Here is a 20,381-nt window from a genome sequence, read left to right as displayed (position 1 = left end):
ATCTACATATCTGTAAAGTCAGATTCTGAAGGCTTTTGGATGCCTATTGCTCGCACAGTTGAAATAATTGTTTAATGTAACCATCTTAGATTAGGTAACTTCAAATATATAGTTTGACTAAAGAAATTTAGACACATTTTATAATTAGAGTACTTACAGAAAAGGAACACAAATTGTGAGCAACTGAACTGTAACATTGCTCATTCTCGTGCCTATTTCCTGCTTGTATTCAGTGTCCTACCTTTCAGCAGTTACAACTTGAATCATACGATCAGAATTGATTTGGCTGTGTTTTTATCCATGGGAATTTCCTTCAATTTTTCTCTGATTCGTCTTCTCTGCAAGATGTTTTAACGAGAAAAGAGAGGCAAAGTCAGTCGGTAAACGTGTTCAGTAGTGTTGTAGGCAGTTTCAGTTTCATCATCATCTAGATAGATTATATAAAGGCATGCCTTCTATTGTTCTGAGACAACACCTTTAACAGGAAACCTGATTGTCAATAGACGTTTTGCACAATCAAAGAAACTCAGAAACTTCAAAATCAGAAGGGATCATCATGATCATCTAATCTGACCCCCCACATTGCAGGCCACAGAACCTCACCCACCCACTCCCATAATAGACCTCTAACTTTTGGCTGTGTTACTGAAATCCTCAAATTATGATTTAAAGACTTCAAGTTACAGAGAATTCACCATTTAAATCTGCAACCCAAGCCTCATGCTGCAGAGGAAGGCGAAAAACCCTAAGGGTCTCTGCCAGTGTGACCCAGAGGAAAATTCCTTCAGACCCCAAATATAGCGATCAGTTGGACCCTGAGCATGTGGGCAAGACCCACCAGCCAGAAACTGGAAAAGAATTCTCTGAAGTAACTAAGAGCCCTCCCCATCTAGTGTCCCATTACCAGCCGTTGGAGATATTTGCTACTAGCAGTAACAGCTCAGCTATATGCCATTATAGGCAGTCTCCTCATACCATCCATAAACTTATCAAGTTCAGTCTTGAAACCAGTTAGATTTTTTTTTTTACCTCCACTGCGCCCTTTAGAAGGCTGTTCCAGAACTTCACACCTCTGATAATTAGAAACCTTCACCTAATTTCAAGCCTAAACTTGTTGATGGTCAATTTGTGTCCATTTGTTCTTGTGTCCACATTGGTGCTTAACTTTAGTAACTCCTCTCCCTTCCTGGTATTTATCCCTCTGATGTATTTATAGAGAGCAATCAGATCTCCCCTCGGCCTTCTTTTGGCTAGGCTAAACAAGCCATACTCTTTGAGTCTCCTCTAATAAGGTAGGTTTTCCACTCCCTCAGATTATCCTAGTAGTAGTAGCCCTTCTCTACATCTGTTCCAGTTTGAATTTATCTTTCTTAAAAATGGGAAACCTGAATTGCACACAGTATCCTAGGTGAGTTCTCACTGGTGTTTTGTATAATGGTTCTAACACTTCCCTATCTCTACTGGAAATACTTTGCCTGATGCATCCCAGGACTGCATTAGCCGTTTTTGTAGCCATATCACATTGGTCGTTCATAATCATCCTGTGATCAACCAATACACCCAGGACTTTCTCTTCCTTTGTCACTTCCAACCGATATGTGCCCCGCTTATAGCAAAAATTCTTGTTGTTGGTCCCTAAATGCATGACGTTGCACTGCATTTCATCCCATTTCTATTATTACAGCTTACAAGATCGTCCAGATCATCTTGTATGATATTCCGGTCCTCCTCCGTTTTGGCAGTACCTCCCAACCTTACGTCATCCGCAAATTTTATTAACACACACTCAGTTTTTGTGCCAAGGTCAGTAATAAAAACGTTAAATAAGATTAGTCCCAAGACTGATCCCTGAGGAACTCCACAAACACTCTTTCCAGCTTGACAGTTCACCTTTCAGTATATCCTGTTGTAGTCTCCCCTTTAATCCGTTCCTTATCCACCTTTCAATTCTCAGTTTAATTCCCACCTTCTCCAATTTAACTAATAATTTCCCATGTGGAACTGTATCAGATGCCGTAGTGAATTCCAGGCAGATCTACTGTATTTCTCTTGTCTAAAAACCAGTTATCTTTTCAAAGAAGGTGATCAGGTTGGCCTGGTATGATCTACCTTTTGTAAAACCATGTTGTATTTTATCCCAATTACCATTCACCTCTATGTTGTTAACTACTTTCTCTTTCAAAATTTGTTCCAAGACCTTGCACACAATTGAGGTCAAACTAATAGGTCTATAGTTTTCCAGATTACTTTTTTTCTATTTCTTAAAAATAGGAACTATATTAGCAATTCTCCAGTCATAGGGTATGACCCCCGAGTTTACAGATTCATTAAAAATCCTTGTTATTGGGTTTGCAATTTCATGTGCCAGTTCCTTTAATAGTCTTGGATGGAGATTATCTGGGTCCCCCAATTTAGTCCCATTAAACTGTTTGAATTTGACTTCCACCTCAGATGTGGTAATTTCTGCCTCCATATCCTTGTTCCCATTAGTCATGCTACCACTCCCTCTAAACTCTTCATTAGCCTTATTAAAAACTGAGGCAAAGTATTTGTTTAGGTGTTGGAGCATGCCTAAATTATCTTTAATCTGTACCCAGTCCTCAATGCTTAGCAGCCCCACCTCTTCTTTCCTTGTTTTATATTTTTTTATATGGCTATAGAACCTTTTGGTTTTAATTCCCTTTGCAATGTCCAACTCTGCTTGTCTTTTGGCAGTTCTCACTTTATCCCTACACTTTGACCTCCAAGAGGTAGTTTTCCTTGCTGATCCATCCCAGCTTTCATTCCTTGTAGGCTTTCTGCTTTCTCTTACTCACCTGTTTGGGTTGCTTGCTCATCCAGGTTGGTCTGCAACCCTTCCCTGCAATTTTTTTCCCCTTGCTTGGGATGCAGGCTTCAGATGGTTTCTTCAACTTTGACTTAAAGTAATTCCAAGCCTTCTTCACATTCAGATCCTTGAGTTCTTCAGTCAGTCCACTTCTCTAACGTGTTCCTTTAATTTTTTAAAGGTAGGCCTTTTGAAATCAAGGACCCTAGTTGCAGATCTATTTTTGTTTATCCTTCTATTTAGTTTAAACTTAATTAGCTCATGATCACTTGACGCAAGATTGTCCCCTACAACCAGTTCTTCTATGAGGTCTCTCAGTACTCACCAATACCAAATCTAAAGTGGCATCACGTCCTGTTGATTCAGCAACTGTTTGGTGAAGAAATCTGTCAGTTATCACATCCAGGAAAATCTGGGCCATACTATTGTTAGTAGCACTTGTCCTCCAATCTATATCCGGGAAGTTAGTCTCCCATAGTCCACACAATTCCCAGTCATGTTTTTAATGAAATTATTGTTAAAGAGGTGCCTATCCATATCCAAATTAGATCCCGGGCGTTTGTAGTATACTCAAGGGAATGCACTAAGAAAGCACTAGCCCAAGGGAACCTCTAGTTGCTTTCTTCCCTAAAGTGATTTTGGCTCAAATAGATTCTGTCTTATCCATTCCATCACTTCTAATTTCTTTACAGTCTACCTCATCATTAATATACAGTGCACCATCACCTTTGCCTTTGTGTGTTTCCTGAACAGCACATACCCTTCAATAACTGTATTGCAGTCATGAGTACTATTCCATCATGTTTCTGTTATCCCTATATCTGGTTTCACTTCCTGCACCAATAGTTCTAGTTCCTCCATTTTGTTACCCAGGGTCCTTGCATTGGTGTACAAACATTTTAATGGTTGCTGCTTGGCTTTGCCCATTTTCCTCACCCAGCTGGGTGTAGTCATTCTATTGCCAGTATCGCCTACCTGACTGTTAGTGCTCAGACCAATGAAGCTATCTTTCCTCTTAATGTACATTTTCCTACCCACTGCTCTTCCGTTCTCCATTGCGGTATCCTCTTTTACTTGATGTTCCTCCCTTTCAATGTTAAAATCTGGCATGGAGATTACATGAGCATCTCCCAACCATTTCCCCCAGAGTTTCTAGTTTAGAGCTCTTTTAATCAGTTGTGCCATCCCATGAGAACAGTCTTCTGTCCATGAATGCCTCCCAGTAGTCAAATATCCCAAAGTCCTCCTTAAAGCACTACTGCTTGAGCCATCTGTTGATTTTCATAATCTTGTCTCGCCTTCGTTCTCCTCCTTTAAGGACTGGTAGAATCCCACTTCCTTATTTTTTTAATTCCAGACTTTCACATTTTAGCTGATTTGTTATGAAACATCATTCTTTTGTAGCACAGAAGGCAATATTCAGAGGAAAAAACTTTGTGAGGCTGTAGGTCCACTGACACGGCCAACTTAAAAACCTATGCAATGTTTTTGTTCAAAACTACAAATAACAAACTGCTTCTGGTGGAGCAGTAGAGAAAGATGGAGTCTGTTTTTCCATTGCATGCAGTGTGCTGCTGTTTAAAAGTGCAATCTCTCAAACTGTCCTCACTTTACCATATCTTGGAAGAATTTGGTCACTCTAACGTAACTGGAGCTGGTTGCTTGTTCAGATTTTTCACATTGTGCCTGTCTGCAAATTTAGTGGTTATAATTGCAAAGTTAAAGGCACAAGCAGTAACTTAAACACTTGAAAAATATTAGGGGAGAAAAACTTTTTAAAGGATCTTCTAATGCCATGAGGTACTATGGCAGTAAGGTACTGGGAGATGTTGCGGTGACAAGGTTGGGGTCATAGAGATGCATGTATTGGTTGCAGTAAACCCTGAACAGAAAATTATTGTATCTGTCTTCCTGGGCATGACCGAAAGGACGCGACAGGTAAACAAACCGGCCCGGCCCGCCAGGGGCTTTCCCTGAACAAGCAGCGTCCCAAGTTTGGGAAACACTGGTTTAATGGATTATAGGGTCATTTTGTATGATCATCTGAGAGCAATACTTCCAAAAACAACAGTTCATCCTTGTGTAAGGGTGTCTGTGTTTGATTCTTTACCTACTAAGCCTCCAACTGGACTTGATTGTCTTTTTACAGGACTTTTACTGACTCAAGGGAAAGATTTTTAGTAACCTCCATGTATTCCCCACTTAATACAAAGACATATTTGTCTTGACTGCCAAGCTTTCTGGTGTCCCGGATCACAAATGACCAAGAGTATAAGAATATAACAAGTTGGTAGTGTTGTAGTATCTTATCCACCAGCAGCTGAAATATGAAGTAGGTAGGAGCAGCAGAACTAGTGAGACATTTATCTTACTGTCAAAGTGGTTTTCGGTACCTATCTTTCTAGGCCTTACTTTTTCCTTCAAGGTTTCTTTTCCTTCTGTGTTAGGATTAGTTTTCTGAACCATATGGCCCCCACCTTTGAAATTATGGAGGGGAGAGGTTACATCTCAACAGAAAAATTAAACAGACTTCAGTCAAAATACTGCATAAATGTTCTTATAAACTCATGGGGGGAGAGGGGAGAAATGTCTATTAGACAAACAGTTAATCCCCTCTGGAAATAAATAAATTAAATAACAGACAATTAAGGGATTTGAATGGAAGGGGAAAAAAAGCAGAGAATTAGCATTAAGCAGTATGGGCATGGTAGTATCTTCCTGGCCAGCCGAAAACATTTCATCTTACAGAACATGCAAAGACAGAAATTGATAGAGATTAGATAAGGAAATTCCACTAACAGTTGCCCTTTGTGTGTGTGAAAAAAAAAAAAAAAAAAAGCATCTGCCAAGTGATAGTGGATACGCACAATGAAACATTGTTCTTAAAGTATACGTAGGCTTGGAAGGATTTGATTTTTATTGGTAAATGTCAGTAAACATAGATTTCACCATACACACACAAACCATCGAAAAAATATTTGTCGATAGAAATTTACAGACAGGCAAAGTAAGAAATGCTGCTTGATAACTTTTTAGAGTTTGGTTTAATGATATTTACTTGGTTTATTTTGACATGTGAGGTTGACAGTTTGTATTTTAACATTTATAAAGCTTTCCTTTTTTGAATCTGTATCTTATTAAATTTGTCTGACCCACCCCCCGATATTTCCTGCAACTGTGAACATTTCAAAAAATTAAAAATCTGTGAAAATTTAAAAAAAATACTTAAAAACATGAACATTGGTATTATCCTTTGAAGTTGTCTTTTGCCAAGTGTAAGTGTCCTTGTGGATCTCAATGTAAGTTCACATATGCCTCATGCACACGAGCCCAGAATCTTTTCAGAATAGTAGTAACTATGAGAAAGGGACTGAGAGACTTTTTCCATTGGACCATATGAACTGGAACTATAAACTCACTGAACATTAAATCTCACCAAATGAGGGTAAATCCATCCTCATCATCGTATCCACTCATTATCCTCCATACCTGAACATACCCATTATATGAACAACATACCCCCATATATCAATGTCTGTAATTTTGACCCGTTAACCTTTTACCCCAATCGGGGATATTGCAGATTATGTATTCCTTACTCCAACCGATCCTAAAGTGAACTTTGCACCCCTTGATAATATGTACTTTATTGGCTGATAACCAGAAATTATGGTTAAACTCTGTACTGTTTTCCTTTTATTTTAACATCTTAATAAAATTATTAAATCTGTATGCCCCCACACCACAAGGTGAGGCTCTTTGCCCCAAACACCTTGATAGCAGACTCTAAACCGACAGTGTTTAAACTTGCCCATTGTGTGATGCTTTTATGCCCTTAACTGACAGCCGGCAGATGCCTATTGTGCCTCGGGGAAGCACACATCCCCAACAATCTGCCATTCCTTCTTGTCCCACATCTGAAAATTGAGAGACACTAGGGCTCAAATTACATCTACTTGAGCAATCCATGAAAGTAATGTTTGAGCCTGGAGAAGAGATCTACCAAGTCAGAGTAGAGGAGACTATCCATGGCAAATTTTCCAGTAACCAGACAGTATACCCCAGTTCCAGTGGGGAGAAGAAATCCTCTAAAAGGGCACCCGAGCCACTGCTACCAGTGCCAGGATCTCAGAAACTGAACAGAGCACCAGAACCCTCGGCATTGTCAGCGTTTGTGCCGAGTGCATCAGCACTTACTCTAGAGATCTGGAATATATGCCATCTACTTCAAGAAGTGCTGAGCATAAGCACAGCTCTGAGCATGCAGTGGAATCATCTTGCAAGGAAAGCTCAAAATATTCATCAACGTTGAGCCCAGGGAACAAGGTACTGACTGAAAAGAAAGTGGAGGAAATAGTGACACTGGTACCAATCAAGACCAGCACCAGTACAGACAATGGCATCAATCAGCAGACCTTTCCTAGTAGAGAGAGAGAACTCAGTAGAGAGACTCATTACCTCTCACATCTGCATCTGAGCAGGCAGCAGCCCTGCATCCAATGGCACTACTGTTCATGGACATACTTCTTCTTGTCATCTCCAAGTTATACCTTCTCCCCTCTATCAAGAAGGGAACCTGCTCGCATCAATCAGAAAAGGGAGTTCCAGACATCCCATGCCATGCACCAATGCAAGATTGACAATGGACTAGTCAACTGCAATCTGGCCAGTACTCTTATAACTTGCCACTTCAGTCATATTGGCCTTACGGGGGGCCCACCTTCCGATATGTCCATCTCAGGTTTCAAGGAAGAAGACAAAGTCCCTTGCATCCACAGGTTCACTGGCCATACCAAGCTCCTCACACCTGAGCTAGAGGAAACTCCTTGTTTTAGGCACAGGTGGTTCTGGAGACACTTCATTTGCCCTCCCTACCAAAGGCATTTTTATCTTCTCCTGATGAGACAGTCAGATCAGTCCTGACACTGGCTTGAAATGATTTTAAGGCCTTCCAGAACTTGCTCATGAGGATAACTGAAACCTTGGACATCAAGACAATGGTGATCCAAGAGAACATGCATAAGCTGTTTGACATCCTCAGGACCATCAATAATTGCCCTTCCAATCAATCAGGACATAATAGACCCAGCTAAAGGGGTTGTAGCACACTCCAGTTTTGTTTTCCCTCCCCCTCAAAGTTAGTAGAAAAGCACTACCACCAAGTACCATCTAAAGGTTTTTAACAATTTTAAATATATCCAGGATCTTTAGTAGTATTTATGGTTCAGGAGAAGACAGCTCATCTGAGGAGACTCTGGAAGACAAGAACCCTCCAAAATTGGACCACACTGACACATACTTGAGAACCAGTTACTGACCCTACAGTCGGTTGTGATTCTTTGAGATGTTGGGTCATGGGATCTAGTCTGACTATATCTTCTGTTCCTGCTTTTCATGGTTCTCAGCAGTCACAGGCTTCAGATTGTGAGGGAACTGAGGGAAGATCGTGGTTGCTCAGCCATTTATGTCCTTGCATGGGAGCACAGGGTGCATGCATGGCTCTGACACACTTACTCAGAAAAGATTCCAAACTTGCGCAAAGCTACTTCAACATTTCAAAGATCCACTGTTATTGTAGGGTAAGTAAGTGTTCTTTCTATGAATTAAGTTGAAAAATGCATGGAAGAAAACTTTGTACCTCATGGAGATTAGTCAATGTACATACAGGGCATTTGGGTTGTAAAGCAATGTGTAAGTGCTTAGTCTTACATGTATTGGATAGAGTAGATCAGGAATGCAGTAGTTGAGAGACAAGAGGAGGAAAATAGAAATTATATCAACTCTAATATCTTGTACAAGTCCCACTACCTTCATTATCATCTTTTATCCACACAACCGCCTTTCAAAAAAATTGCAGTTTGATAGCTATGCCATTGTGGAAAGCAAATTGCCCATCAGTCTCTCTGGAATAAACCTCTGAAAGGGTGATATCTTTATACTTGTTTCTGATCAATACACAGAAGTATTCACTTTAAAATATTGCCCCGTTGAGAGAGACAAATTTCAGAGCAGAATTGGCATAGTTTAAAATATTAGTTAAATACATTCACAGGCAACAAGTCAGCGGAAAAATGCCAGTGTGCTTTTGTTAGTTGCATTTGTAGAAAAAAATGAAGTTGATTTCCTCTTTAATGGATTATGCAAGAAAATTAGAATCTGGACCTGTTAGAAAAATCTACAACTGGGACAGAAAATGTACAATGGTACCATTTAATTTAAAAAAAAAAAAATCCAGGTAAGATTACTACTGGGAAGAGAGAAATAGTGGTGTAACTATGCAGTTTCTGTACCTTTTTGCATGGAATAGGGTTTTGTACAAATTCAGAATTTTCTAATACACTTGGAATATTTTTAGAATTTTCTATGCAGATTGATACATTAATTTCTTGTAAATGTAGTTATTTGTATCTTAAGTGCATGGTTCACCATTAAGATCATCAGTATTTATTATCCCTTTGAAAGGATGTACTTGTGGGATGGTTGTTTCTGCAATAGACCAAAATACTGAAATTTTTCCTTCGACTGACTAGAAATCATGGTGGCTATAGTTTAATAGCTATGTTTTATGGTCTCTTGTATTTAGAAAATACTTCCGATCATCTACTTTGAAAGAGATTTTCTCCTTTTGATTTAGCAATTGAAAAAAAGAGGGGAAAAGTAAGATAAGAATTACCCATATTGATGTAATGGAACAAAAGAATATTGCCAACTTTGTTTTCTAGTTTAGTTTCTATTACAGGAAAAGCAATTGTAATTATGGTAGATGATGGAAATTTAGAAGTGATAAAACATTCATTAAAATCATCTCATTGTCCTGTTAAGACAAATTAGTAGTTAGTACAATAGCATCACATTCCTTCCACTATGGCTCTCTTGCTGTTGTTTTTTCCATTACTATCCTTTGTGCTGAAGGCTTTATTAATCCAGATTAAGAACTAATTTCTATGTACATTGCATGTACACACCAAGTGAAGAAAACACTTCGGACAGCAAGGTCAGAATCCAGAAGCAAATGACTTTTTGGAGGGAGCACCAACTGTTAATGGTGGTTACTGTGACACCAGTACTAACAGTGTCACAGTAAGGCGATATGAATCAACCACGGTAGTGCTTACTGCTGGTTTGGGTCTACTTAGTGTATATTATCTGCACATGTGCAGTCGCCAGTTCTGCTGCGTGCAATTTCTTGCCCCTTCGTTTTAAGTCTGCTGGAGGGGCAAGAAAATTAACCCCTGTTGTAGTAGATGATTGAATTCAATCTATGCATCAGGCACCTTAAAAAGGAAAATTTAATTTCCTTAACTTTCCAAAATATATTAATGCTGATGTTAAAAAAAATGAAAAGATTTTTTGGTAATTACATGTAATCCTAGACACATCCTTAACCATATTTGAAAATAAGGTTGTCCACCTAATCAATTAATCATTTACATTTCTTGGAAATTGGAGAGTGGACTCCCATCACAACCTTTTTTTCCATTAGAGCAGTGCCTTTTAACTTAGGAAATGTCTTGTCTCCTTTTTTGTGCCAAAAGCTAATTAAGTAATCTGTTTATGCTACAGCAAAGTTTTAACCTATCAAAACACAAACAAAATTCACTTCAGGATGTGTTTTGTGTGTGTGTGTGTATTCTTAATTAGATACAATAGTGAGCTGCCCCTCCAAACGATTTGTATACTGTCAGCCAGTCACGGTTTTGGCTTGGTGCTGAATGGAGATAGACTTGCAGGTTTAAGTTGAGCTAAAGCAATATAAGGCACTCTTAAACCAGTATAAGTGTGCCTAGATAAGAGGGCTGCACTGATTTAAACTAGCTTTCTGAACTGATTTGACACTAATTGCTCACTTTTATTTTTAGCTTTCTCTCTCACAATGTGATTATTTACAAGAAAGACTCAAGGACTTTTTGTGTGGTAAAAACCCTAAAACCCATGTTCACCCTTTTTAAAGGGGACCTTCAAAGTGCTTTAAAAACAAAAAAAAATGTTTAGGCTCTGTTTTCTTCTTTATGAGGTATGAAGGGGGCTTGACGTTTTGGTTTCCTATTAGAAATTCAGTTATTGTCTAGATTTTTTTTTTTTTGGTGGAAAATGTTACAAATCTCTGGAGAACTAGTAGGATTCTGACACAGGTACCGAGAGAATATTGGCACAATTGACAGAAGAGGAATTTTTGGTTGCACTGTTCAAAACTATTCTTGTTTTAACTCAAACACCTAACAAACAGAGGGTGTCTGAAAAATTCACCATTGCTTAAGGGGAAAACATTAAAAAAATTCTTTTCAGCCCTCATTTATACCTCAGAAAGAAGCAAAATTAGTGCACAACCCTTTGCATGTCATCTTTACATGTATACATGATACTGGTCTAGATTAAATTGGGGTTAATATATGTGCAAATGTTTAACTTTCAGTATTTAACAAACATCAAGCATGAGGACTAATGGATATGCCTCCATTTTCCTAGTTGACAAGTATGAGGCAACCTGCACGGTTAGCTGCTGCAAAATGGAATCACATTGGGCTCCCATGCAGATGCTTTACCAGTGCTAACTGTAGTTTTCATTCCTTAGTCACCCTCATGAGTGGGAGCACTTCTGTGCAAGACCATAGTATAATGCCATTTCTGCTGCAGTTTCTGATCAGTGTCTAAAAATAGAGAAATATACACTGAGAAAAATGGGGAGCGAAAATGAAAATGGAAAGGCAGAGGGAAGGAAAGATAAGGATGTGGCAGTTCTTTGAAGAGTGTTCAAAAAAACCTGTACTTTTAAAACAAAGATCCATCAAGCATAAACATCTGTTTCCAATCTTGAAAAGTTATGTTTTGTTTCATTGTTTTCTATTCAAGTGTGGTGTTCCCTTTCAAGATGTTGATGTGATTATACTTAATGGTAATAAAGACGATGTGGAAGTGCTGAAGAAAAGAATGGAGGAGAGAAGGCTTAAGAGTAAAGTGGGAAAGGTAATGATTTTACAGAGACTTAAAAATGCTAGGAAGTTGTGTGTGTGTGTGTGTGTGTGTGTAATGAGATCTTTTATGAATAGATCTCATAGGTGAAAGTTCAATTTGTAGAAACAGAGATTCTTCCTTGATTCTCAGAATGAACCACATTCATTCTAAGCTATCCAGATTTTATTTCTTGCTGGTAAGTCTCTTTTTAGTTCACGTTGGACCCACTGATCTGAATGCTTCAGTTTTATCCAGAACAATTTTTTTTAAAGTATTAGTTGTTTCTCTACAGCATTCTCCTGCAGCAAGACAATGCATTTTAGATGCAAAACATTTTGATTTTCTGCATACTATTCTGAAGTGTAGGGGCTTTATTCAGTAATCTCCACTGTCTATTCCAGACCAAGTCCCGGAAAGATATTGTTATGCTTAAGACCAAAGTAACCAACATCAGTTCAAGTGTATGGCGGCCACTTTGGCATACCATAATGTAATGTCAATACAAAGGATAATGAAGATAATTGGGGAAAAAATGCAATAGAAATAAATATATTGAAACATACTTTGCAGATATTCAACATAAAGACTACATCTAATTGATCCTTATTGTGCATAATAAAAGTACATAACTCACTCATGGGACACTGCTACTGGAAGAAAAATATTTCTCCTAGTCACCTGTGTATGTGGATAGTGTGTGCATCACTTTATAGTTCATTATTCTAGTCTGTTTTAAAAAGTCACCTGGATATGTAACTTTGTTCAGGGTGGTGAGCCTCTAACAGACATTGATAGCCATGCCCATCTCGAGCTCTGGTATCATCAGATCTCACCAACTAAGTAGTGTCAGTCTTGGCCAATATTTGAACCTAGTATTTTGGCAATTGGTGGTGCAGTTGGTGGCACTGTTTTTCTAAATTGGTGCAAAACCAATCCCTTTCCACAGTACCTGGGGCGCCATGCTGGTGGAGATGTAAAACCAAGGTCCCAATTTCTTGTCATTAGATTTTGTGGTACTTTTCACAAGTATCAAGTTGTTACCCGTATCTGCTGACCAAATTACAGTTTTGGGGTGGTTTTTTTCGACCATAATTTTAGTTTAAACTCTTGTATTATTCAGAATAGCTCCACCTTTTCTCTCTGCTCACCTCAGTAATTTATAATCTAACAAATTAATCAGAGAGAAATAAACATTGGCTTCTGTACCAGATTAGCTACTACTTGAGTAGTTGTTCTGAAGCAAGGAAGTGACTAAATTTGTATTCAGTATGTACACAAATTCAGGACTTTTCAAGAGAGTAATATGTGGTCAGTAGAGTCCAAGAATGAATCCAAATGAAAAGGTCATGCCAAAATCCTTCTATAACTTTAACTACAGAACTGGTAGGATCCTTGAAATACGAACTGCTTTATTCTTGCTCCTCCTTGCACCTGTACCTCTCTCCTACCCTCAGTCCGAAACACTATCTCACCACCCTGAATATGTGCTGAGAACACCACCCAGCTTCCAGTAGACTCCCCCTCACTGTGTTTCATGAAATAGTCAAGAATTATAGTTGGCCTAAAGAGTCTAAATTGCTGCAGCAACTTATTTCGAAATAGTCCCAGGGTAGTTTTGCTTTTTTCAGCTGTTTCTGTTTTGAGTCAGCTTTTGAATGGAAAGAAAGCTAAAATATGTCAGAATGCAAAATTAATTCTCCAACCAGGGTAATAGGATTGCTTCTTCAGTGCTGTTGTGCTGGAGGCCAGCCATGTGTAATTGGAATGTGTTAATTAGTTATTCTGTGTGTCACTTATCCTCAGTTGCATTTGCTTTTATATTATGGTGAAGCCTATTTTAAGTGACCTCTTAGAGATGGTTTTCTAATAACACAGGAACAGAATTGTAGTTGATACATTTGAGAATCCTTTAGAACAGTTGTTTGAAACAGGTGGTTGCCTATAAGATCTATACAAGTTTCATTCTACAATGTTTTATATTCATTTCTTAAGCTCATGGTAGTCTTTTCTAAATAGGTTTTAATAAAATAACTTACCATTTTTAGTAACCCATATTTTACTAATTTGTAGTTGTTGCTACCTACTCAAGCCATACGAAAGAACACTTATTTTACTGGCACTAGTTTTTACATTTAACTTATTTTCACTCAGTCTGAGTAATAACTTCTCTTACAATCTAATTTTGGTCTTTGGTTGCTGATCCTTTCTCCTGTGGGTAGAGTGCATCTTGTTCTTATCCTTGTCAAACTGAATTAAAGTAGCATATTATACAAGAAGTATTTAATATAAATACTGTGTGCTCATTGCAGCTTCTCCTTGGTTCAATGGGGAGCCTCCTTGGTCTTTGGAATTGCTGGGTAGCAACCATCCAAATACGCAAATTTGAATGAACAAAACTCTTATTTAGGTCTACATTTCAAGAACAGTGCTTCCTCATCTATCTTCAGAAATGAGAAGATCATTTCAAGAACTAAAATTGAGATGTGGAAGAGAGAAACGTGTCTTATGCCAAGTTTTTTGTAGATATTCTGCATTGTTCAAACCAAAAAAAACCCAAATCCATGTTGTTTCAGTAGTATCAGTAAATATTATTAGGGCTGCATCTTCTTCTGTTCAACACCTCTAATTGGTTATCCGGTGTCAGTAAGAACTTTGGACTCTGGATTAACTGGAGAGCAGGCAAGTGTGACAGGCTTGTTAGTTGGGCTGCTAAAGAAATACTCAATGCTAAAACCTACCCTGAAAATGCAATTTTTTGTTGTAAGCTGTTAAGTTTCATTCTGTCTGCTTATTGGATGAAGAACTAATATGTGAAAGCCTCAATTGTTGTCAGGTGATCCATTGTCAGATTTAGTGTGCAGACCTTTTCCATGAACGAAGACGTTTCCGATACATCATCCCTTCCCTCTGCCTGTTCTGTGTTTGAAGCAGACAGGTTATTGAAATATACAAAAATCCTGTTTCCTGAAGCACTCAGATAGCATTCTTGTAAGTTTCAGTGTCTTGCATGTCCATAACACAAAGATGGAGGCATAGTGAAAAGAGTGCTCTTTACATCCACATACTGCAAAGAAATCACAGTAATTTATTTCAGAGTAGCAGCCGTGTTAGTCTGTATTCACAAAAAGGAGTACTAGTGGCACCTTAGAGACTAACAAATTTATTTGAGCATATGCTTTTGTGAGCTACAGCTCACTTCATCGGATGGAATCACAGTAATTTATTTCAGAGTAGCAGCCATGTTTGTCTGTATTCGCAAAAAGAAAAGGAGTATTCCGATGAAGTGAGCTGTAGCTCACGAAAGCTTATGCTCAAATAAATTAGTTTAGTCTCTAAGGTGCCACAAGTATGCCCTTTCTTTTTGAGTAATTTATTTCTGGCTTTATAATAGTGGTCTTTTAGCATCACCTGCTGGACAAGACTAAGAGCAGCATTTGCTAGGTCACTTTTTCCCCTAAGATTAAATCATACTTGTGACAGTATGCAAGCTCATAGATTCAGCAACATATTTTAAACGTTTACCTTCATGGGGGTTAGTCATCTGTTTGCAGTGTTAGTAAATTTCTTCACTTTGAAGAAATGTACAGTTGCTGACAGTATCTGCAAATCTTTAAACATCAAATATTGTCATTGTTTTTCTCTGATACTTTCATACGGTTTTTTTAAATGTATTTTTACATAGTCTAACACAGAGATTTTTTATTTGAGCACATACAAAAGTGGGCTTTGAAAATCTTGCCAAGAGATGCTATTGAACTGATATTTTTTCAGCCTTCTAAGAAATTAAAATGAACTGTTCTACTAAGCTTTGTTTTTCAAGTGAGTATCCATATAAGAAGGAATGCCTTCATAAAACTAGGAAATATAAAGCAGCTAAAACCAAGATTAATTGAGAAAAATAAAGATTGAATTATAGTAAGGATTCCAATTATTTGTTTATGCTGAAGTTTCTTTTGTTCATGCTGAAGTTTCTTTTGTTCAGAAATGCCATTATTCATTACAATTGTGCACAGCTGTAGTATCTCACCAAATGGTTTCAATGCTAGTCAATAAAATTACTGAAGAGCTGGTCATTTTAAAAAAAAATACAAAGACTAATTTTATTAGTAAAAAGATGAAACCAAATAAGAAAAAAAACTGCTTCTAGGCAGATTAGTTTCAACCTATGTGTTGTTATTTGAGATGCCTCCAAGCTAATCAAATATTATTTTCTATACTAAAATAGTAAGAAAAGCATAAAGCAGCTGTATGGAAAGAAACAAGTTCATTGTAGAAAAAACATAAGCATAGCAAAGGGACTTGAATTTCTATCAAATGCACACTTGATTTGATATCCAGTATGGAGATTCTAAATGTAACCTGTTTTCTGCTTATATTGTTTCAGAAATCAAAGAAATGTAAGGCAGCGGAATCAGTCTCTCAACAAGACACCACTGAAGGTAACGTCGTCACAGCTATAACTTACATTTACCTTCTGAGTAATTTAACCAGCTTATGCTTTTGCTTTTTTTTCCTTTTCTGCAGATTCTCCAGGGCCATCAGAAGTAAAGACTGCAAAAGATGGTATGAACACTAATTCTGGAGAAAGGAAACAGATTGTCTTCACAAAGAGTGCAGGTTGGTGTTTTGTTTCAGTTTAACTGGGAAAATTTTCATAAACAGTTTTCCTGTGTTCAGATATTTTTAGAGATTCTTTGTAAGCTATTTGGGGCCAAATTTTTGACCAGGCTTTTACCCTTCCTCCCTTGGTGTGTGCTCAAAATGGCTCATACATACCCATGCAACCACGTGTTGCAAACATGCTTGAAAATTCCAATGTAAGCACGTGCAGAGTGTTAGAGAATTTGTCCTTATAAAGCCCAGTTGGAGGTAAAATTCTAACATTTGTGCACACATGGAGGTGTTAAAACTTTCCAAATGCACAAGCGTGTGGGCAGAGTGCAGTCCAATGTTTGCATGCACACCCAGAAGCCTGGGTCTGACAATTGGGTACTTAATATCATCCATATTTTCTTTTATGTGTCTGTTTTATCGATTGTATCTTAATCGGTTCCACTTTGTGGTGTTAATACCATTATTTAGGAGTTGAAGAAGATTGTTTACTATTTCCTCTCAAACCATAAAAGCGTCAGCTATGCTAAAAGTAGTGTTATTCCCCCCCCTCCGCCCCCGTATATGACCCTGTGAGAGATTTGTTCAATGCATCATAGAGGACTTAGTGTAAAATAAGACAGGGTCACCTTATGGTTTTCATTACCAATTCCAGTTTTTATAGGATTTAACTTGGTAAAAATAAATATTCTTGCCCATCTAAGTTTGCAAGGTTGGTAGTGTTGGGGAGGAGTTTATAACTTTTGCAGAAAAATTGTTATTTCCCATTAAATCTGAAGAAGGACAAGTCTCTTTTGACATTCCTTTCAAACGAAACTAATCAGCTTTGGATATTTTAATAACTTGATTGCTGTTCTGTTACATATCAGAACACTGGAGAATAACTTCAGGACATACCTAATATATTCAGCAGCAGTCATGCAGTTAAGATTACACTTGGCTACCCATTAGTCCAGACTAAGAGTAGCAGTATGACTTTAGGTAATATGACAAAATTTAATGTCTCTAATTCACATTGATTTTTTTTATCCAGAGCTATAAAAATGAGCACATTGTAAAGGTCAGTCAGAGTTTAGAAATGAGACTCAAAATCATGTAAGTTACAGTAAGAGAAGACAACATTTTCTGAAGAGAAAGTTATCTGTTTGATGAATCCAGAGATAGTTATATGATGAGCAATAGTGCTTTTGTGTAGTAATCAGAGTATTTTCATTATAAAAGTGTCTGATCCCTGCCTCTCCCCAAAGAAGGGCTGAGTTCTTCAGTTTATAAATGATGATTCTGGCATTCACTTCATCAATGATAAAGGGAATAGATAGATTCCCAAGTGATAAACATGTCACAACTGTAGCTTTTGTCATTTAACAACTAATCCTAAAACAGTAGCTGAAGAAAAATAGCCTCCTACACTTACTTGCTAAGACCAGAGTTCAGAGCTCTGTTTTTTGCATACAGGAGTAGATGATGTCAATACTGTGTTAAGCAGTGCAGAAGGCTAAGGGAGGGTGTACATGCACACAGAGTGGAGAGAGACATACTTTCCTGTATCTAGATTTAGTTGCCAATTTTGTATGTGCGGAAAGAGGTACAAATGACAAACTAGAACCTACCTCATACATTCATGAAAGATATTCATAGCTGTCAGATTTCTGAATCAAGCCATCAATAAACTTATCTTCCAGAGGTACAAAAATGATTTAATAACTTAGGGGCTTTTTAAATTTGCAAATTAGAGAAATTGAATTTTCGTTTCTTCTCTAGAAGCTAATGAAAGTTCTTCTGCATCAGAAAAAATCAGTAAAGCTTCAGCTGGCACCACCAAGAGATCCATTGCCAACAGTGAGGAGAAATCAGAGGCATACAAGTCTATTTTTACGTCACACAGCTCAGCAAAACGCTCGAAGGAGGAGTCTTCCAATTGGATTACTCACACAGCATACTATTTCTGAAACAATTGTATGCATGATTGTAAAAGTCATTGCTGCTTTTCTTCCCTGAGGCTTTTTCTGTGTAACTCTGATACAGGATGTTCATTGTAATCTTTGCAAATTGTTTATAAACTTGTAAATAACCTGTGTACTTAGGTTGTTTTCAGCTATTGTTAAACAAGAAATAGATGGCCAAAATCCATGTCTGGTAATGTGACTTACTTTAAAAGATTATTTACAAAAAATATAATTCTTTGGGGTCAGATTCTGCCATCCTTAGTTACACTGAGTAGTAGTTTACTCTTGATTGCAGTTCCAGTTAGGATTGCAGAATCTGCTTACTAGTAAATATATCCTTCTATGCTTTTAGATGTAGAATGATTTACCTACACAATTTTAGCTGCAGTTGTAATTGAACTTCTTTGTGTTAGTTAAGACTAAATTTAATGTTTGTAACTTTCTGACACTGCTTGCTAACAATAAACCCCCCCACAATATTTCCTCTCTTACATTAATTTGACTCTAGTCAAAACCAGTACACGTCTCTCTTAAAGGTGCTGGAGATCACTTTGAATTAACATATGTCAGGATGGAGTCATTCAGAAAGCTCAGTATGATCTCAGAAATAAAGTAAAAACTTTTACAATAGTCTTCTGTTCCATTTCAAAGGAGAATGGAGGTGGGGGAAATGTTTTGCTATTTACTGCTAAATTATTTTTAAAGAAGGCACCAAAATTGTTTGTTGTTCCCCCCAAAAAGTGTTCTAGCTTTTTTTCCCTTCTTACATTAGAAATGCCAAGTCTGGGCTTCCATCTTTTTGGTGGAGAACTGTGGAGGAAAATGGCATCACACCATGCTGAAACCTGAGCTGGAGCTTTCTTCCTTGCAGTTGAAGTAGCACTGAGGCTGGGTTTTGTACACCATTAAGCAGCAATTTGCCTTTAATTAAAACAAATTAATGGATCCAAATCCTTTTAGCTCAACTGAAAAATATGAACTCACTTATTACCGTAACTTTTGATGTTTTCAGACTTTGGAGAAGCATTTAGTTCATCTGGTTAAAGCTGTTTTATGAACCTTGCACATTAAAATGAATATCAGTGTGTTTAAACACATTGAAAGATTGGTGATTCTGACTCAAGGTTTGGGTGGAAGAGAGAAGAATTCTACCGAGGACTCCTTGGAGAAATCAATATCAAACTCAGTTTTTAAAAAAATTTTATTTGCGACTGTGCAAAGAAAACTGCCTTTAGCCCGTCTGCTTTGTTTTTAATATAAAAAGTCCAGATGTATGGAAAACTTTTACATGTTTTAAATGATGTCTGTGCCAGATAGTAGTTTTGATTTAAGGGGGAAGTTTACAGATACTATATAGTGCCAGGTATGGAAATATTGACTTCTGAAATCTATTTTATTTAAATGTTATTTCCCAGCTACTCTTTAGAAACTGCAAGCCTTCTTACCACACTATGGCTGCTAATTTCACCCCTTTTTCCTTTTTACTCTAGACAGGCTAAACTATGGAAGTCCAATCTATACATTTCAATGAGTCCTTCAGTTTCTTCTTGGAATCATTTTGCAAGAGTATGGAAGAGTGTTTTGATTATTCTTCTTTAATAATTACATGATGAATCTGACCACATTTATTTAAAAAGCTGTGGACTAAATTGCAGACATCCCAAAAGAAGTGCTTTCAATCTTTGAGTTCAAATGTTTGCCCAGCAAAACAGTGTAATTACATGTGCAAATGCTCACCCAGATGTGTGCATTCTTTTATGTGGATAAAGAGATGCACTTGCAAACTTTGGGGGCGTGCATTAATAAAGACCATTTTAAATTTGGGCCCTTTGTGTCTTCAAACACAGTGGTAATCTTTCTTTGCACTCTTGCATTGCAGGTTACTGAAATGTGCTGCTTCCAAAACGTCTATAATCCATGTTTCTTGATTCCTATCCTAAAGCTTCTAACAGGAACTGAACATGTTAACCAGTCCAATTCAAGTCCAAGTCAGAACTGTATTGCCTATGTAGAACTGAGTGATACTATGTGCATGTACAGCAAGG

General features: G+C 37.6%; 1 protein-coding gene across 2 annotated transcripts in view; it reads left to right on the top strand.

Moving 5' to 3' along the window:
* RTF2 (replication termination factor 2) overlaps positions 1-20,160 on the top strand; it is a 52,518-nt gene extending 32,358 nt beyond the window's left edge. Inside the window, exons 6-10 of one of the 2 annotated variants that reach the window (XM_084645702.1) lie at positions 8,233-8,406; positions 11,678-11,791; positions 16,164-16,218; positions 16,304-16,396; positions 18,152-20,160. In XM_084645702.1, the coding sequence (XP_084501828.1) occupies positions 8,233-8,406; positions 11,678-11,791; positions 16,164-16,218; positions 16,304-16,396; positions 18,152-18,339 (624 nt within the window). In that variant the 3' untranslated portion in view covers positions 18,340-20,160. The remainder of the gene's footprint in view (positions 1-8,232; positions 8,407-11,677; positions 11,792-16,163; positions 16,219-16,303; positions 16,397-18,151) is intronic. The other variant, XM_084645703.1, reaches the window with a different exon arrangement.
* The last annotated feature ends 221 nt before the right edge of the window (positions 20,161-20,381 follow it).

The sequence above is a fragment of the Lepidochelys olivacea genome (genome assembly GCF_965140295.1).
Source record: "Lepidochelys olivacea isolate rLepOli2 genome assembly, chromosome: 13".
Classification (NCBI taxonomy): domain Eukaryota; kingdom Metazoa; phylum Chordata; order Testudines; family Cheloniidae; genus Lepidochelys; species Lepidochelys olivacea.
The sequence above is the reverse complement of the archived record's forward strand: the minus strand, read 5'-3'. Positions and strand labels throughout refer to the sequence as shown.